Source organism: Panthera leo, chromosome B1 (genome assembly GCF_018350215.1).
Source record: "Panthera leo isolate Ple1 chromosome B1, P.leo_Ple1_pat1.1, whole genome shotgun sequence".
Classification (NCBI taxonomy): Eukaryota; Metazoa; Chordata; class Mammalia; order Carnivora; family Felidae; genus Panthera; species Panthera leo.
This window is the reverse complement of record NC_056682.1, coordinates 192,248,597-192,267,429: the sequence shown is the minus strand read 5'-3', so window position 1 is coordinate 192,267,429 and position 18,833 is coordinate 192,248,597. Positions and strand designations below refer to the sequence as shown.

The 18,833-nt window shown below is 43.9% G+C and overlaps 1 protein-coding gene across 9 annotated transcripts in view; it reads right to left on the bottom strand.

Moving 5' to 3' along the window:
- The window catches only part of LDB2 (LIM domain binding 2), a 382,241-nt gene that overhangs the window by 58,102 nt on the left and 305,306 nt on the right, over positions 1 to 18,833 (bottom strand). For all 9 annotated transcript variants that reach the window (XM_042936834.1, XM_042936830.1, XM_042936832.1 and 6 more), the window contains one exon: positions 16,585 to 16,668. In XM_042936834.1, coding sequence (XP_042792768.1) covers positions 16,585 to 16,668 — 84 coding nt within the window. The remainder of the gene's footprint in view (positions 1 to 16,584; positions 16,669 to 18,833) is intronic.

Here is an 18,833-nt window from a genome sequence, read left to right as displayed (position 1 = left end):
TTATAACACATACAGACAGACAAAGAAAAACCCCAAAATATTACCAACCAAAGAACACAAAAAAGACCTCAATACCGGAAAGGCTACCCAAGATTTTGGATACAAAGAATCAATATCATAACGATAACACTTCCCCCCAAATTAATTTGCAAATGTAACAGAATTTCAACGGAATACCACTAAACTCCTTTTAAAACCAGATAAGCTAACGTACAGTATAGATGAAAAAATAAACACAGATTTCAGAATCCTAAAAAGAAGAATGATGATATGATGCCAGCCCTACCAGATCCTAACATGTATAATAAAACAAGAGCAGTTTGTTTTGAAGTGTAGCATCAGACAAAGAATATAAAGACAAATTAGCAGAACGGGAATCGGGGTCCAGAAACAGACTCAAATACCTCTGGCAATTTAAAACATGCCACACTAGCATTTCAAATCAGTGAGAACAATGTGTATTAATCAACAAATGATGTTTGAACAATGGGGCAATTAAACAGGCTCCCCACACTTCTTGCCCCCCAAATTCCATGTGGATTGAAACATAAACACCCCCCTCAGTGTTCAAAGTGGCATTAGAAAACAAAGAGAAATATATTTTTATTATTATAGCTCGAAGAGGGCTAATGCTAAATACAAAATGCAAAATAGAAGACACTGGTGAACATTGCTTCATTTAACACACACACACGCGCACACGCGCACACGCGCACACACACAAAACTAAAAAATATTCCGTGAACAAAGCCGCCTTATGCAAATTTTTAAAAAATAAAACCGCAAACCTGCAACGTAATTTCAATTATATCACAACGAAGTGTGTACTTCTTTAAAATATAAAGCCCTACATATCTCTAAGAATAACAACCCAATAGAAAAATGGATAAATTAGGAGCAAATAATTCACAAGAAAGGAAATACAAATGGCTCTTAAGTATATGAGAAGATAATAAATCTCTCTTGTAATAAGAAAAATGCATATTACAATGAAAATGAGGTATCATTTTTCACCCATAATATTGGAAAATAGGAGAAAAATTCGATAACCTCTAGTTGTTGAAAAGGGTGGAAATAGTCATTTTTTTACATGTTGTTGGGGAAACTGAAACCTAGTACAATCTCTAAGTTGAACAGCTTGACAATATCTACCAAAATTACAATGTACATGGTTTTTGACTTGGCAATTTTATTTCCAGGAATCTCTCCGACAAATTTAGTTTTGTAGTTGCTCCTGCGAAAAACCAAATCTGGAAAGATATTCTCACACAGTTGTTAATAGCAGGAAAAGATTAGAATCAACCTAAGTGTTCGTCAATAAAGCGCTGGTAAAATAAAATATGATGTATCTCTCAAGTAATATACCTCCTCGGGATATATGTCTGCTGCTTTTATAAAAAACATTACTGCTCAACGCTTAGAACTCCATGCGTAGTAGATTATCATTTGTGTGCAAGTGTGTCTATGTGTGTGTTTAAAGCAAAATATGTTTGCATGTGTATAGAATGTCCAGGAAAAAAAAATGCAAGAAACTGGCAATGTTGAGTGCTTCTGGGAAGGGGAACTCAGACGTTGGGGACAAGGACTGAAGGCATAGATTTTAAAGGTTTTTGCACTTGAGTTTTGCACTAGTATATGAGTAAAATATCTGTTTACAATATAAATAACTAAGTTTGAAAGTGAGATTAGCAAGGTTAGTTAAGTAATTTTCAGTTCCTGGCACAAAGTCACCAGACAATAAACGGCTATTGTGTTTACAATCACGAAGCTGAGTAGGAATTGGACGATGATAGTCGGAAATGAAAAAAAAATCGTGAGGCCCAACAATTGTTTCCTTTTTCTATAGGGTCTTGTTTCTTAAATATTAGCATGAACCATATGAAATAGCCAACATTTGGCAGGGTTTGACCTGCAAAAATAACAATTTCTTATCATTCAACCCCAAATGATTTTCTTCTGTAGAAACTAGACTGTTAAGTGATAGTGGCAATAATGGCGGCTCTTAGCTCAATTATTTCTTGCCATCCAAACTCATGTGGCTTCCAGATTTGGAGAGCGAGAATTAAGAGACTATGCCGAGTGATGAGGATCCCGAACTGTATGAATCAATTTAGTTCCCGAGGTCTGGACAATGAGTAACTTGAATTGCAAATAAAAGATACATTTACAATTTTATTAAAAACTCATGGATTCCTGAGTTAGGATAGCAGAAGTTTGGACACGGAGGGTTTGGGTAGTAACTGAAAAATAATCTGTTTTCATAGGAGAACTTTACAGCTTACAAAGCGTTTTAGTGTAAGTGGCCTCCTGTATTCTTCAATCTCTGGAGGTAAGTATGAGTCCACCCTCCACCCAATTTCACAGAAGCGGAAGAGTTTCCGCTTTTAACTGCAAGCAGAACAGATGTAACACGATTGGTGTTGAGGAAATTGACAAAGGACTAGACCCACTGCCAGATCATGGCCACCTTCAATACTAAGACTACGTTTCTTATTCTCTTCAAAGCAAGCACTGGTCCTTCCTGCCTCCTGTCTGTTAGTGAGATACCCAAAGTCCTAAAGCTCAGGAATTGAGTGTTAAGGGTGGGATTGCTACCATTTTGCAACTGTTTGTAAATTCTGCTTATCAACATCAGGAAAGCTTTCCATTTTCCCCTTTAGCTTCCAACTCATGGTAAAACTGTTAAAAAATTATGATAGATGGCCACAAATTTCTTCTGTAGGTAAAACCCTGACAGAATCCAAAGAGGGTGCTGGGAAAGGAAGGAAGAGAAACAATTTCATTGACTGGCTCCTAAGGCTACTGATACTTTCCTATGCAATCCACATTGTGAGGGTTCTGGAGTTGAGTTTTACTCGTAGACCAAAAGTTTCCGTGATGATCCTTGGCACTATTGAACTGAAAAGGGGTGACTCTCTACCTTATTTCACAAAGATTGGGACAGGCAAGAAGAAAAGAGGGAGAAATTAGCAACCTTCTTGGGATGACTTCCAGTCTTATGCTATGATTGGCCTATAAAATATTTTAAGGATATCGGAGCCAATGTTTGTGAGATTCTCATTAGCCCAGACATATTTATTATCAATATAGAAATTGATAGCTAGAGACCAGAGCAGACTTAGACGTAGAGTAGGTGATCAGTAAACATTTGTAGATTAAATGGATGTGAATGGTCCTGCAAACAGAGTATGAAACGAAAAGAAAACCAGAAACTATCCTACACTAATAGGCAGGTAGACTTGGGTCAGCCTCAAATCACTTGGTTTGTTTCTTCATTTCCAGCATTGGGTTTATTAATATTTTACTTGTGGAATCAGTTAATACTTTTGTTTTGCCTTCCTTCTCTTTAATGTTTAAGGAGAAGTCCTTAGAGGTCATGCTTATCTCCTTTTTCTTACAGATGAGGCACATTTATCAAATAAAGTGAATGACCCTCATCTACTATCCCAGATAGGGCTGTTTATAAATTGCAAAGAAGAACATCAAATCCTTGGAGGAAAGTGCTGCAGGAAGGAGGAAGTCAAAGATGGCTAACAACCTCTCCATGAACATTCTCAAGTATTCCAAGGCTACACGGGGGTTTGGGATTTTATAACTGGTTTTCTCTTTAAAACTTCTGACTTGTTAAGGAGTGCATCTGGAGTGGAGTAGACTTAAACTCATTGACTTTCTAGTCACTGCATATCTGGTCCTGTTACAGACATCATGGAAGAAGAAACAAGATTTCTGCTTTCCAAATATATCCCAGTGACAGGCATGAAAGGTCAGAAGGTAAACAGCGGGACAACAGAAAGGTAAACTGATGACTGTGTAAGATAATTCAACCAATGAAGATGCTACGGGAAAAGTAAGACAGGCAATGAGGTGTGATGGCAAGTAGCTGTGGTGGCAAGGTCACGTGAGATGGGCTGACCAGGAAGGAACTCATGGAAAAGATGACGTGCCCGAGACCTGAATAATAATGAGCCAGCCATGCAAAAATCTGCCCAGAACATCTCAGGCAGTAAGAATGATGATGATGATATAGCAAGTACTTACTGAGCACTTACCGTGTGCCAAGATTTATTTGAAGCCCTTTGCCAGTACTGTTTTGTTTAACTTTCTCAAAAACTCATTGAGGTCAGGGACTATGGATGAGGAAATTTTATTGATGAGGAAACCGAGGCACTTGAAAGAGTAGACAATTAATTAGCCAAGGTTCTATAGCTAGATAGATGGTCTGATACAGAAGTCCAGAGACTCCACCAGAGAGAGGAATTTGGTATGCTGGAAAAGAAATATCAGGCTGTGGAGCTGGAGACTTCTGTGAGATGAAGGAGGGGAGGTCCTATCCCTTAAGGCTTTATAGACCAACCTAAGGATTTTGGATTTTCACTGGATGGTTTTAAGCAGATGATTTTAAGGGCCACCTCGGAGGAATGACACATCCTGACGTATGTTTTTAAGATATAAGTTCAGGCACTAGCTATACTAGTCCAGGTGTAGTAGGGGTAAAAATATGTATGATGGATAACAGCCTTGAGGCCTGGGATTTTGCAGAAGTCTGAAAGAAACAGGGACTGTGAGATGGGTCTGGTCAGGGCCTTGACCCCATGACGCTCAAGTGTTCAGAGTTGTCGATCCATTGACTCTGTTGACAATTTGGCAGAACTGCTTGGTCATCTCAGTGGAAATGAGCGACCTCATCCAGGTTTTCAACCCTGCTCTAGTTAGGAGGTGACATTTCTGCAGCGTGACAGAATGACGAGGCATCAGGCCAACATGGGATCCAGTCCCAGCCTGGCAGTTTACCCATCGAGCCAACACTTTTATGAGTCTCAGTTTCTACTTCGGAAAAATGAAACCACGGACACCCGCCTCCCAAACTTGTTGTCAGGACTCAGTAAAACCAAGTCAGCATCTTGCACATAGTAGGCAATCAACGTTTCCAGGTCAATCAAGGCTTTCCGTTGTCCTTTGGTGGAATATGCCAGACATTGCAAATTTCACTTGTTTTCTCTTAATTATGGTACACATTTATAGCCATTCCCAAGCTCATTGTGCAGATCAACACCACAGACTTTGGCCTCAACTGCCCCCCTCCCTTTCACATATTTATTATCTCCCTAATATGTTTCTTGAACTCTACTCGGGCCATGCGACGAGGCCGTACAATCCAATAGCTGTTACTATATTCAAATAATTTGAGTTTTCTGTGTGCAGGAAGACGGTGCCTATGCAGAGGTAGGGAGCATCCCAAGGCCAGATGCAGAAAGCTCTCGGGCTGAGCAGTGAGACCTCCGAGCCCCTCTTCTTATTTCAGGCTACTTCCCTGCCTAAGCTCTTAAATTCGAATAGCTCTCCCCTTCCCCCCTTTCCTGCATTTTCCTGACACACTTTCTTACCCATTCTAGACAATTAGGAAGGCAATTTCCCAGCAGAATTAACTCTAGGCTCCATCTTGCACTTAACTACCGTCCCTCGGCTTTTCTTCCCCCAGAGTGCCAATTTCCCACCTGGCCATCTCCCTTGATTTTCGGTGTCTTGTTAAACAAAAATTTCTTTCTCTTTCTCTCGTGCCCGAGACTGAGAAATTACTTTCTTTAGTCCGAGCCCTATTTGTACTTTTAAAGCCAAGAATTTTAGAAGCATTCATGGCTCTGAAATTGTTTTCAGTTAGGATTGCTCTGCTAAAATACTGTTGTTGTTGTTGTTGGTGGTGGTGGTGGTGGTGGTGTGTGTGTGTGTGTGTGTGTGTTTCTTTTAATGTTCTGATAGCCGTTCCCTCTGGGTTGACTTTAGAAATCACTGTTTTCTAGACCCTGCGATGTCTGTATGTTATGGTTATTTCACTTCCTTAAGAGTTAACTACTTTAATTCCTTTATCATACAGTCATATGTACTACCTTTCTATCTCCAAATGCAATTAAAAGTGCCCTTCGGGTGTTCCAAGTTTTAATCATTCTGTGTGTGGAGCGTTCCCATGGCTCAGAAGGGCTTTCTCTGTCTCCTCTCAGATGGAGCCTTTCTCGGAGGAGAAGGAGGAGGAGGAGGAGGGGGAGGAAGAGGAGGAGGAGGGGGAGGAAGAGAAGGAGGAGGAGGAGGAGGAGGAGGAGGAGGAGGAGGAGGAGGAGTGGAAGAGTCAGAATGAGGTGTGACAGCTTTGTTCCAGAGGCCAGATTCCTCACTTGTTATAGCATTGGCTCTCTTGCGTGGGCCGATGCCAAGAAACCGTTTCTCATCAGCAGTGGCTGTGCGTAGTGGTCTTGGGGGACAGGCCACATGTGAGTCCAGGAAAGCACTGCTCTCTCCGACTGGCTCTGTGATCGTAGGCAGTTACTGATTCTGACCTGTAAAATGGGAATTATAACACCTATCTCATTGTTTTATTGAGGATCTATAGAAGTTCCTCCAAACTGATGGTATTATAATGATATTTGTTCTTCAGGACGGTCCTTGGGAAAAGCTGGCCCTCGTCTTTTAATCAGGTTCATGTCAGTGCTCTACATACAAGTGCTCATCAATCTGTGTGTGACATGCGCTCCTCTAGCCCTTGGTTGGTGGCCGCTTGCGGTGCAAGTTTGATGATACCGGAACGGCCCTAGATCCCAATCAGTGCCGTGAGTCTACTGGTCGTGCACTTGGATGTCCTGGCAAAATGTCAAATTGCTATCGTGGTTCTCACGTTCTTACTCTCATTTTTCCGGACTTCCTCACAGAGTAGTAACAAACAGTTTCAAACCTGCAACGATCCACAGACCACGTCTCAAATACATACTTTCAGCTGCGAGCCTGTCGAGAGTCTAGAACACGTAAGCATTGTGGGAGGTGCAGAAGGTCTGCTGGCACGGCTCTGCCCACCCCCTCAAATGTCAGTGCTTAACAGGGTTTGTTGCCAGTCTGAGTGCGTAAATGGTAAATGGTCTGCCCTGATGCCCGCCTGTTCTGACCACCAGTAAGTATGCCTCATTTCCATCACTAAGCGGGGATTCCTATTCCATCCTCAGGCTTGGCTTGGCATTTAGGTGGGAAATGGGATTGGACTGTCATCCCTTCTCATGTTATAAGACCAAGGAAAAGAACCTGCTGGCAGTCAAAACCTTACCAAAAAAACCCCAAACACACTGGCAGGATTCCAAACACTGACTCCAACTACACTCACTCTCCTAGAGGCCACTTCATGTCGTTGGTGTTGGGGATCACTTTCCAAGGCCAACTACCTAATTCTTCCAGGCATTGGACTCTACTCATTTGCTACCAGTAGAGGCTACGTGTGGGGACCGATGTTCTTCCAGTACGACAATAACAACAAAAGTCTTCATTCAGTCGGGAAATTCGAGGTACAGCGGCCAAAAGCATTAGATGCCTTCATGCCCAGCTGATGGTAATGCTAACTTGAAGAGTTAGACTTATTCAACAACACCAACAGCAGAAGGTTATAAATAGTGTTGAAAACACCCAGTGATAATGATTATATCCTTGTAATAACATTTGTATTGGGAAGGGGGGTAGCAATATACGGCACGTGTCTCAGACTCCCCCTCGCCTCCCTCCTTGGCAGATATTAATCAATAGCTTCTCTGTCTTCTGATCTATCATAGGGCTTCAGAATGTCGGCGTAGAATTCAAGGCCATGGCCAACATATAGGAGATGATGAATGGGATGAGACTCCCTCAGCCTTCCAGTGTCGTAATTTAGAGTTAAATGTGCTTTTCACGTGCATTATCATTTCAGCCCTCACCTAGGATGCTGTTACTATGATTCACAATGTACATAATCAGAAAACTGGGGCCCTGAAGAATTAAGGCAGCTGGTGGATATCATATAAGAAATAAGTGGCCAAAGTGAAAGCCGAGCCCTGATCCGCTACACTCAGATAGCAAAGGAAGGCCCTAGTATTTATTATGCTCCTTCGGAGTGCAGGCTTTTATAAACCATAAGTCATTTAATCTCGTGAATCATAACTCATTGCAACCTGTGAGGCATTATTCATCCCGATTTCAGGATGAGGAAAGTGGGGCTCAGAGAACTGGAACAACTTGTTCAAAGCCACTACAGGTAGTAAGGAGGGGAGGATTTGATCCCCCTTTCTCTGAATTCAAAGCACATTTGTTTCTCTTAGCACGTGGACCCCACAGTTCAGCCTCTGCTTACACGGAGCACTGCTGGGAGCAGGATGTGGCAAAGGTGTTCAGAGGAACAACATTAGAGACAATGACAACTTGAACATGACTTCAGTGCTTGATACTTAGAGAATGATTAAATAAACACTGTCAGAGCACCACACTGGAATATTTGCCACTATTATAAACGGATGATATGATGACTCTGTAGAAACATGCAAAAGTGTTTACCAAATAACATTAAGAAATCATATGTATACTGATTACATTTATGCAGAAATTATGCATATGAATGGATAAACGGTAAGGGGAAACACAAAGAAAATATCTCTTGGTTGGGATGCAGGATAATAAGACGTTTTAAAGTCATGTTAGGCATACTGCGGGGGCCGGGGGGTGGGGGGGGAGGTTTATGTACCTCAGTATGAAGAAATTCTGGCCAAAGAAAATAGACAAAAATAATCACCCATTAGGAAATTTGTCTTTAAGGTTTGAAAGAACACATTTCTTTTTTTTTTTTTTTAGTTTTTTTTTTTTTTTAACATTTATTCATTTTTGAGAATGAGAGAGGTAGAGCGTGAGCAGGGGAGGGGCAGAGAGAGAGGGAGACACAGAATCCGAAGCAGGCTCCAGGCTCCGAGCTGTCAGCACAGAGCCTGATGTGGGACCCGAACCCACGAACCGTGAGATCATGACCTGAGCCGAAGTCAGACACTTAACCAACTGAGCCACCCAGGCGCCCCTGAAAGAACACATCTCCAAAATAATGAAAAGGGCGTAATGGCATTTAGAATAAAAACTAAATACTGATTCAGAGCAAGTGGACGTGGCGGTATTAGAATAAAAATTTCCCGTTGGGAACTTGGGAGAATTTCAGTGGAAATTTTGCACACGAGGGGGATCTGGACGTCCCATGCCTGTTTCCTTTCATTTCCTCAATGTGTTCAAATTTTCTGCTCTCGAGATATCATGGTGAAGTTCTAGGTAGTGATTTTGAAAATCAATCACACATTTTTCCCCCTAGATACTGTTGGGCGAGTGACTTCATCTGAATTCTACTGTGTGTTTTTGGGGGGAAGAGGGAAGGGGGTCATTCAAAATCTAGTTTCCACTTACCAAACTCCCATCCACCAGCCACCCATTCAAGAGACATTTACTGGGTACTTATTGTGATCTAGAGCTTATGAAGCTCTGGAAACACAAGACAATCTATCCATGTTCTGGTTGCTGAGTCTAGAGCAGAAGACAGACGAGTGCAGTGACAGTTCTTACCCAGGACCTACCAAGAGCTAAGCGAGAGACCGTGTGCAAAGAGCTCCAGGAGTAGTGACGAAGGGCAGCTGCCCTGGCTGAGAGTCTCAGAGAGAGAGTCTCAGAGGAGGTGACTGACAAACAAGTCTTGAGGGGTGAGAAGGAGATGGCCAGGGAATACTGGGAATACTGGATGGGAAGAGAAAGGTAGGAACAGTGTTCCAGGCAGTGAGTCAAGCAAAGTCATACTGCGCTGACTCACGGAGGCAACAAACAACACATTAGAGGAGCGGCCAGTGGTTTATGTGGCGATAGGACGACATGTGAGACGGGGAAAGGATATGGGGCGAGGCTGGGTAGCAGCAGAGGCCTGAGCATGGAGGGCCTTGAGTGCCACGGTAAGACAGCATGGGGAAGCAGAGCAGTCAACCAGTGCATGGGAAACCACAGAGTCCAATTGAAGTCATATGCTGAGACCAACGAGGCAAGGTTTCCTCGCGGATATTACGAGAGAAGGAAATTGGGGGATGACCCAAGTCCTCCGCCAAGGAGGCAATGCGAACTGTAAGCAGACCTACTTGTTCTGGTACCTTCAACAGCTAGGGAGAGGGAGTATACCTTATCCATTCTTGTCAACACCCCACCCCATCCCCTTTTGTTCCTGGCACACAGTAGATGCCACCAAAATGTCTCTTGGTTAGATGATCTGACTTAAAACTTAAAAACAAAGGGTGCCTGAGTGGCTCAGTCGGTTGAGTGTTCAACTTCAACTCTGGTCATGATTACAGCTCGTGAGTTCGAACCCTGCATTGGGCTCCGTGCTAGTGGTGTGGAGCCTGCTTGGGATTCTCTCTCTCTCTCTCTCTCTCTCTCTCTCTCTCTCTCTCTCAATAAGTAATTAAAAAAAAACAAAAACAGAGCACCTTAAATACCCAAGGTGGGAGAAAACTGTTCAAGCCAACGTCACCCTGCCCGTGTTGAGCATGCAAGGATCGTCCCCCTCCGTCATGGATGGGAGATGAATGAAAACTGTGCTTTCCACTCACGGCATCTTGGGATTTTGCATCCTCCAGGTCTTGTCTAAGTCCTTATGGACACGATTTCTGTATTGCCCACTCCCATTCTCTTCGTGGAAGAGGAAATGAAATCAACATCAATTATTTCTTTTTCAGTTGGAAAATCAAATTCATTAAAGTCATTCAAATTTAGGAAACTGCAGGGGCGCCTGGGTGGCTCAGTCGGTTGGGCATCCGACTTCAGCTCAGGTCACGATCTCACGGTCCGTGAGTTCGAGCCCCACATCGGGCTCTGGGCTGATGGCTCGGAGCCTGGAGCCTGCTTCCGATTCTGTGTCTCCCTCTCTCTCTGCCCCTCCCCCATTCATGCTCTGTCTCTCTCTGTCTCAAAAATAAATAAACGTAAAAAAAAATTAAAAAAAAATTTAGGAAACTGCATACCATAAACACTCACATACAAGAAGTGCTTACAGGAAATTTGAAATGATGGCAATTTCAAACCCTGAGTGAGAAAGGACTTTCACTTTGGCGAAATAAAAGGCAAGAGTTAGGAGGAATTGTGTTGTCCTCAGGGGTTCTTCTCAGGAGCTCCAAATCCAGGGGAATCCAATGAACAACTCAACTCTTCCCAGGGACCCTCACGAAAGCACACTTGGCAAATAAGAGATGGGACCTCCATGTACCTCTATCACTGCAGTCCAGTGAGGGGGGTGAAATACCCATTTTCCAGACAAGGAAACTGAGGCTTAGAGAGGTTAAGTAACTTGTCCAGGGTCACACAGCTGGCAAGTGGCTGAGCTCAGATACATACTCCTGCCTGCTCCCAACCCACGTGCCAGCATGAGGTGCTCTCCCTGACTGGGCTGTGTTCTTGCTGGAACAAAGCTCTCTCCAGAACTGTGCCACTCAGCTCAGCTATACATTCTGGGTCACAACACCTACCTTGTGCCGGTGCCTAAAACAAACTTAACACTTACATTTCAACCACGGGAAACTGCCTGGAGTTCCCCAAACCCACTAACTTTCTCCATCCTTCTGTGTTGCCACGTGAGGTAGCCCCTCTGTCCAGTCTACCTGGGACCACCTACCTGCCTTTCAGAATCAATTCAAGGGTCATCTCCTCCGTGAAGGGTTTGAGCCTCCCCTGTCCACCCTCCAACAACCGTTCTCTCCTTTGTGCCTGGACTCAGGCCGTAGGATCAAATCCCTCCTCTGCCACCTACCAGCTCTGTGACTCTAACATTACTTCTCTGTGCCTCAGTTTCCTCACCTGAAAAACAGGACTAAAAAGAATCTCCAATTCATAAGGTTGTCGTGAGTATTAAGAAAAGACTTCCGGGGCACCTGGTTGACTCAGTCAGTTAAGCATCTGACTCTTAATTGAGGTTCAGGTCATGATCTCATGGTTCGCGGGTTCAAGCCCCGCGTCTGGCATCAAGCCCCCACGTCTGACATTGTGGAGCCTGCTTGGGATTTTTCTGTCTTCCGCTCTCTCTGCCTCTCTCTGTCTCTCTATTTAAATAAACAAATAAACATTAAAAAAAAAAAAAAGACTTCCTAAAAAGTCCACAGCAAGAGTACCTGCACATACTAAGTGCTCAATAAATGTTAGCTATTACGTTGTTCACTGTACCGAGGACAGATTTCTTGCACAAATCTGGTTTTCTTGTGTACTTAAACATACAGAGACCTCCTTGAAAATTGTGGAGACCTGGCACAAAGACGGTGTCTAATAGTTGCATGCGGAGCGAACAATGAACAATGAACAGCGCCATCTGGCAGGAACGACAAGGTTGCACAACCGGGTCTCAGGGACTCAGATGCCACGATCCTATCAAGCTGCTCCCTGCCTCCCTGTGGTTGCTGGACTGGATCTTTTTCTGAAATGCCAGGGGGATGGCAGGACTTGCTGTTTTCCAGCAATTATGGCAAAGGACACATTGCCGAAATCCTAGCTCCTTCTCCCCACCCACAGGTCTCTGGTTTCCCCACTAGAGGGGTTCTATCACCCTACACAGGGAAACAACCTCCCTCCCCAGGAGTTGGCGGACACATTTTGTGAAATGCATCACATAGTTTCCAGGAGTGTCTCCCAGGCAGGAAGCAGTCCCGGCTACCGTGCTGCACCCGCCCCTTCCTCCAGTGACGACAGTCACCCCAATCGACTCTCCACTGTCCCTGACCACCGGCCACCATGAGACTGATTCGGAATGTCACGGCAGTGAATGACGCTGTTTTGGCGAAGCTAGATGGCTGTAACTGCTTACCTTCTGTGCTGCTTAATTTTGTGACATAAAAGACACAGCATATTGAAATTTAAGATGTCTGGAGTATTTCAAATCTCTAGCCCTTCTTTCCAAAGCAGGATGCACCAATTTAAAAAAAAAAAAAATTAAAATCTTCTGCTGGTTTAGAAGGCCGTGTATTAACATTTGCCAACACTGGTGTCTGACCTCTTTTTCTGATCTGGGTGTGGTTTTGGAGCTCCTCATTAACAATCTAAACAATGCTTCAGATGACCCCCTGAAGCCAAAGGCAAGGTCCTGGCTCCTCAGAAGGATGGGGGAGCTCCAGGTTTTGTTTTATTTTATTTTATTTTATTTTATTTTATTTTATTTTATCTTATCTTACCTTATCTTATTTTATAATTTATTTTCAAATTAGATCTTGAGAAACTTAACAGAAGACCATGGGGGAAGGGAAGGGGGAAAAACAGTTACAAACAGAGAGGGAGGGAAGCAAACCATAAGAGACTCTTAAATACAGAGGACAAACTGAGGGTTGATGGGGGGTGGGGTAGAGGGGAAAACAGGTTTATAAATGAATGCACTTGGTGACTGCTCAGCTGTCTTGCGAATATCAGCTGATAAGAGCACTAGGGAAATCTGGGATCCCACTTCTAATCCAAAAAGAAAAGCTTCGTTTGTCATTCTTAGCAACCAGGTCTCATCACGGAAGCCAAAACAGTGGTTTTGGGAACTGAATGTGAGGTTCCGCTCGGCCTTGACCTACCAAGTGGTCCACGGCGGCCCCGAGTACTTGCTAGGAGGGGTGGCTTCTATCCGGAGACCAGAGGACCCCTCCCTGGGCTCTCATGAACCCTCATGAACCTCACTGGAATTGTGGCCAACCATACCCTGCTTGCCTCACCCAGCCCTGGAAGGGGCCACATCTTCTCCACACTGAAGGCCCAGCACCTGGCAAGGCCAGGAAGACAGAGTAGGCTCAATGAAAGTGTCCTGAGACAATCAGTAGATGAAGAAGTGATCAAGGGAGTGAAGAAAGGGAGGAATGGAGGCAGGATGGTCAGATAGCTGCCCACCCAGGATGCATGAGCAGAGGAAGTAAAGGAGTGTTAGGTAGACCCAGAGTGGGAGTAAACAGCCAGGTGCCATGTGGATCTCTGTGATTCCAATAGGAACCACGATGATGGACACATAGTAGGCGTTCAATAAATTATGCCAATGAACAATAACTGGGTGCTTTCTGTCCCTAGATACTGCTCTAGGCCATTTATAGGGACTGTCTTGCTTAACTTGCACATGAAAACCTACAAGGAGCTGGCATTACTTTTGGCAAAGTGGATTAAGGGCCCATGATAGATGTTGACTCCCCTGGGCAGGAGAGACATGATCCAGTTCCTGTCAATATCATCATCCTTCATTCTTACTAGAAAAGCAGCAGGACTCTGCACGGAACACCATGGATTCTATAGCCAGACAGCCTGAGTTCAAGTCCCAGCCCAGCTACTCAGTGGTGTAAAGCTGGGTGACTGAGTTCACTCACTTGCACTCTCTGTGCCTGGCTCTCTTACATGGATGGTGCTTGTGCACATGGGCCATTGTGAAGGCTAGTGAGTCAGGACATGCATGGATGGCGAGAGCATGCTGTAAGTGCTACATTTAAGTGGTAACCTTGGAAACACTGTTCTGTATTGCCCAAACCCCCACATGTTTTCTTGTATCACTGCTGGGAGAGGGGTTGGTACCAGTCTCCCTCAATTTGCAAATATGATCTTCTCAGTCTCTGTGGGTTAAAATCAGAGAACCACAGAACGTGGGGTCCAGGTGGGTCTTGTTGACCCCAAAGTGAAGGTCACCATTCTACTGATGATAACAACAGGAGGAGCTAGGGAAAGGGGAGGAAGAGAATTTAGCATTTATTGATTTGCATTAAATGCGGCTAAAAGACTTAATAAAGAATCTGTCCAGATTTCACCAGAGAGTCAGTGACCAAGTCTAGAATAGAATCTAAAATCCCAGACTCCTCTGTGGAGTCTGTTGAGGACACAGAGTATGGAACTTCTTTCTCTGCCTGAGAAGAGGCATCTTCAGATAGTTTAAACTAAATCTCTCATGGTCTCTAGCATGATGAAATGCCTAGCAATGGAAAACAGCCTTCTGAATTCCTATGGCTAGAACATGCCAGAGACCCCCATTTCCCCAGTCCTTGCTACTCACTTCTATTGCTCCGGTGGTCCCATGGGGGCAATTCTAAATACAGAGACTAGAGATTTGGAAAAACCTAGTTCCAGCTACCCTGGCTGGGGTCACTTGCCTGTCCACCCATCCTCCTGGGCAGACCCTGGATTCCTTCTGAGCAGGGACCACAGGACTATTTACTGAAGAACAACCCAGTTCAGGGCTGCCAAAATGGTGGTGGTGTTGGAGCAAAGTAGGGTGGTGGGCAGCAAAGCTGATCCAGCTCTTTCCTTGTCTGGATTTGGCTTTGGGGCATCTAGGCTGGATGGAAAAGGGCTCTTCTCCCTCTACTCAGATGGGGGACACAACCATACTCATGGTTGATCCTTCCGGAGGCTTCTGGCCTGGCAGCCTGAGCAGCCAGTTGCTCCAAGACCTGGCTCCCAAGTTACTCTCCCTCCTGACTCTCTTGGCTTCTCACTCCATGTCCCAGCATCATTAAACTGCTTGGAATTCCATCCCCTAACCCATCATGCTCCTTCTTTTCCCTCTGATGGGAGTGTCTTTCCTCCCCTTCCTCTTGTTTGCCTTTGTTCATTCTTTCATACTCAAGTCAGGCACCATCTCCTCCATAAAGCTTCTCTGATATAGTCTTCTGGGAGGTCTCCCTTCTGCACTCCCATTTTTCCACTTGGAGCTTTCGGTCATGGCATTTACCATTTTGTATATAATGTTCTCTCTATGAATCTAGCCCTCATAGGAGTGGGTTTCTTCATGGCAGGTGCCATGACTTTCGTCTCTGAATCTTCACTGTCTAGCCCAGGGCGTGGCCCATGGCACTGAGTGCATGACTTGGAAGCATTTATTCAAATCATTGTTAATTCACAGAAGAGAAAGTCCAGCCAAAACATTTCAACATTTCCACATATGCAAAATGATTGTGCATAGAGGGTTGTGAATTCAAAACAAAATTCTCAAACCTACACAGCACTCAGGAATAAAGAAACAACAGCATGAACTCCATGATGGGGTGGGGGCCTGAAGAAGTGGCTGCAAGTGACAATGATGGAGCTCAGAAACAAAGGAATGTGGAATGTGGCCGCTGCCTTCTCGTGGAGTTTGGAGGACAATGCTTGCCTTATGATGGAAATCATATTCTCTACCTGCAACATGGCGACCGCAATTCTACATTACACACCACTGTGACATATGTTACCCTTTTAGACCAAATATGGAAGCTAGAATTATTATGTAGGCAGAGAATCTTGCCTAACCTTTAATTTTTAAAAATAAAAACTGACTTCATATCCAACCCAAAGAATCTGTTACGTGTTACCCAGAGAGTTCTTAAGAAGACTTAGAAATAAATGTCTGTGTTACACCGTTGGGCTGCCCTCTTTCTGGAGGCACACAGAGTCTCCTCAGAGACACTCCTTGGGTGGAGATGCAGAGGCAGTGAACTCAACAACAGTACATTCGAAACCCGAGACAACCACAAGGGGCATAGCGCCCAAACATTTGATGAGCAGACATTGCTAGCCTTTGAATAATGAATTCCAAGAGTCATACAGAGAGAGGGAGTTCAATCCTGATGATGTCTAAGTTTGCTGTTTTGTTAATTAAACCCCATCCCCCATTGGACACACACACACACACACACACACACTGTGGCGTAAGACAACATACATATTATGCTATATTGCCTCATTTTAACTCCTTGGTTCAAGATACATATAAATCTCTAAAGCACTTTTCAAATTCATCAGGAAATGTAATCATCCCATTGGTCTTACCCTGAGGTAGTTGAGGGTGAAATTTGTTAGTCCCATCCTGGTGATGTTTTTGGATAGCTGATCCAGGACCTGAGGATCTTGTGCCTAAAACAGGAAAAGAAAATCGTATTTTTTATCTCTGCATCATGGTGCCAGGAAAGTCTCGGATTCTACTACAGTTGCTAAGAAATGAAATCTTGACCCTGTTGGTTTTTCTCAGAGGGGAGGTTGCTGGAGATAATTTAATTTACATTTTGAAGACACTTGAATATAATGGCTCAAGAACATTTTTGGATCAATGGTGCAAGATCTATGGCCAGGTAGAACCAAAATGAGTCAGACAAGCTTTCAGTCCTTGGGAGAAATAGCTTTACTTCCTTCCACCAGTGAGACACCACGTGTCTTCAGGAGGAGGGTCATTAAGCCAGGACACTTTCAAGTCTTTGGCACTCGCCAGAAAAGGCAGGGCCCCTGGATTTGGTAGAGCCATGCTTTAGGACTGGCCTTTGTTTTGTGTTGTGGTAGTGTTGTTTTTAACAGCTTGGAGTCCAAGACTATATTTGAAAACTTTGCCATTTCTACCAAATGGCAATATATATATATATTACCATATATACCATACATATATATATATACGTATACACACACACACACACACACACACATATATATATATATATATATATATATATTTAAGAATTCTAACTTTCCTCCCCATTAAGCTGAGGCTAGCAATAGATGTTCTCAACGATTTTCACCCCGCACATCCTCCAGGACTGTAAGGGGAAACATCACATTTTCCAAAATATCCGCCACATGTAAAAGAGCACTGTGGCATTCCATAGGCTACCCCAGTGTTCTGTTGGGCTAGAAAAAAAAGAACGTTCTTTTGGATTGCCTTGTAAAGTGAGTCTCTTGGTTGATGCTCTTTCTTTCGGTTTGTCTTTTCTTCTTTCTTAACTGGTAGAAACAAATTGGAATGAAATAGACTCAAGTAAGCACCCTTTTGTCTTCCTGCCTGCAGTCATGAGACAATCTAGGTTGTTCTAACACTTTAATTTATTCTTTCCTGTACTTAATTCTCCTCATAGTCCACTTGGCGTTGTGTATATCAGTAAAAAAAACAGATGTCAGCAAGAAGAGAGCTGGTCACTTCTCATGTCAATTTCTGGAAAGGGCGTCCTCTGTGAATATGGAGCCAGTATTTATGGAACCCCTTTCACGAGCCAAGAAAAGCTGGTTCTCTAGATATTCTCTAGTCATGACCGACATTAAGGAGCTTCCTTTGCACAAGGAGGACAGGATAATAATAAATGAATGGAACTATGTTGCTGCTGCTGTTAAAAGCCAGTCACCACTACTTGAAGAGGACCTACTGTGTGCCAGGCACTGTTTTATGGCCTTTACGTGCATTAACTCTTAATCCTCATACCAATCAATCCTCTGAGGCAGACTCTATTACTGTATCCATTTTACAGATGAAGATCTAGAAGCACAGAGATGCCATGCCACTTGCCCAAGGCCACACAGGAACAGGGATACACCTATGTGGTCTCATTTTAGGGCCCAGGCTCCCGACCACTAACCTCTGCTGTCTTTCTGTCTATTTTGAAAACAATAAGAGTGACAACTCCAAGCTGCTTCAAGGGGAGCGAAGGATGTGAACTGGGCTTTGAAAGTTGAGAAGAACTTGGGGGTACGGATAGGAGGGAAGATTGGAGCAGGGGAGTAGGGCGCCACAGCAGAAAGTGCAAGGTCAGTGAAAAAGGTAGAGATTGGGTTAACCAGTCGGGAGGAGAGGGTCGAGGACAAAAGCCTGGGGACACAGACTGGAATTGGATGGTTGGGAGACAGCTTATCAGCCTGGGTTCTGGAGTCGGTACCAGCTGAGTTGAAATCTTGATTTCCCACTTTTGGGCTGAGAAGCATGGAGTAACTTATCAAGCCTGAGCCTCAGTTTCCTCACTTCTAAAGCAGGGAGAGTGATAAGGCACCTCTCTGGGTCACTGGGAGGATTAAATATAATGTGTACAATACTTAGCACAAGGCCTGGCATAGCAAACAGCCAGTAAATACTAGCTACTGTTATTGTATTCTCTTTTGATTGTACAGGGTCTTAAAAATCAGGCTCATTAAGTCTGATTTTGCTCCAAAGCTTTTTCACAGAAACTGCTGCATCATGCATTATGGAAGAGGGATTTATTTAGTCAATGCCTTTGACGCCTTCTTCAGGGACTGCACTCAGCTAGCTCTTAGCAAGTCTTACCCCT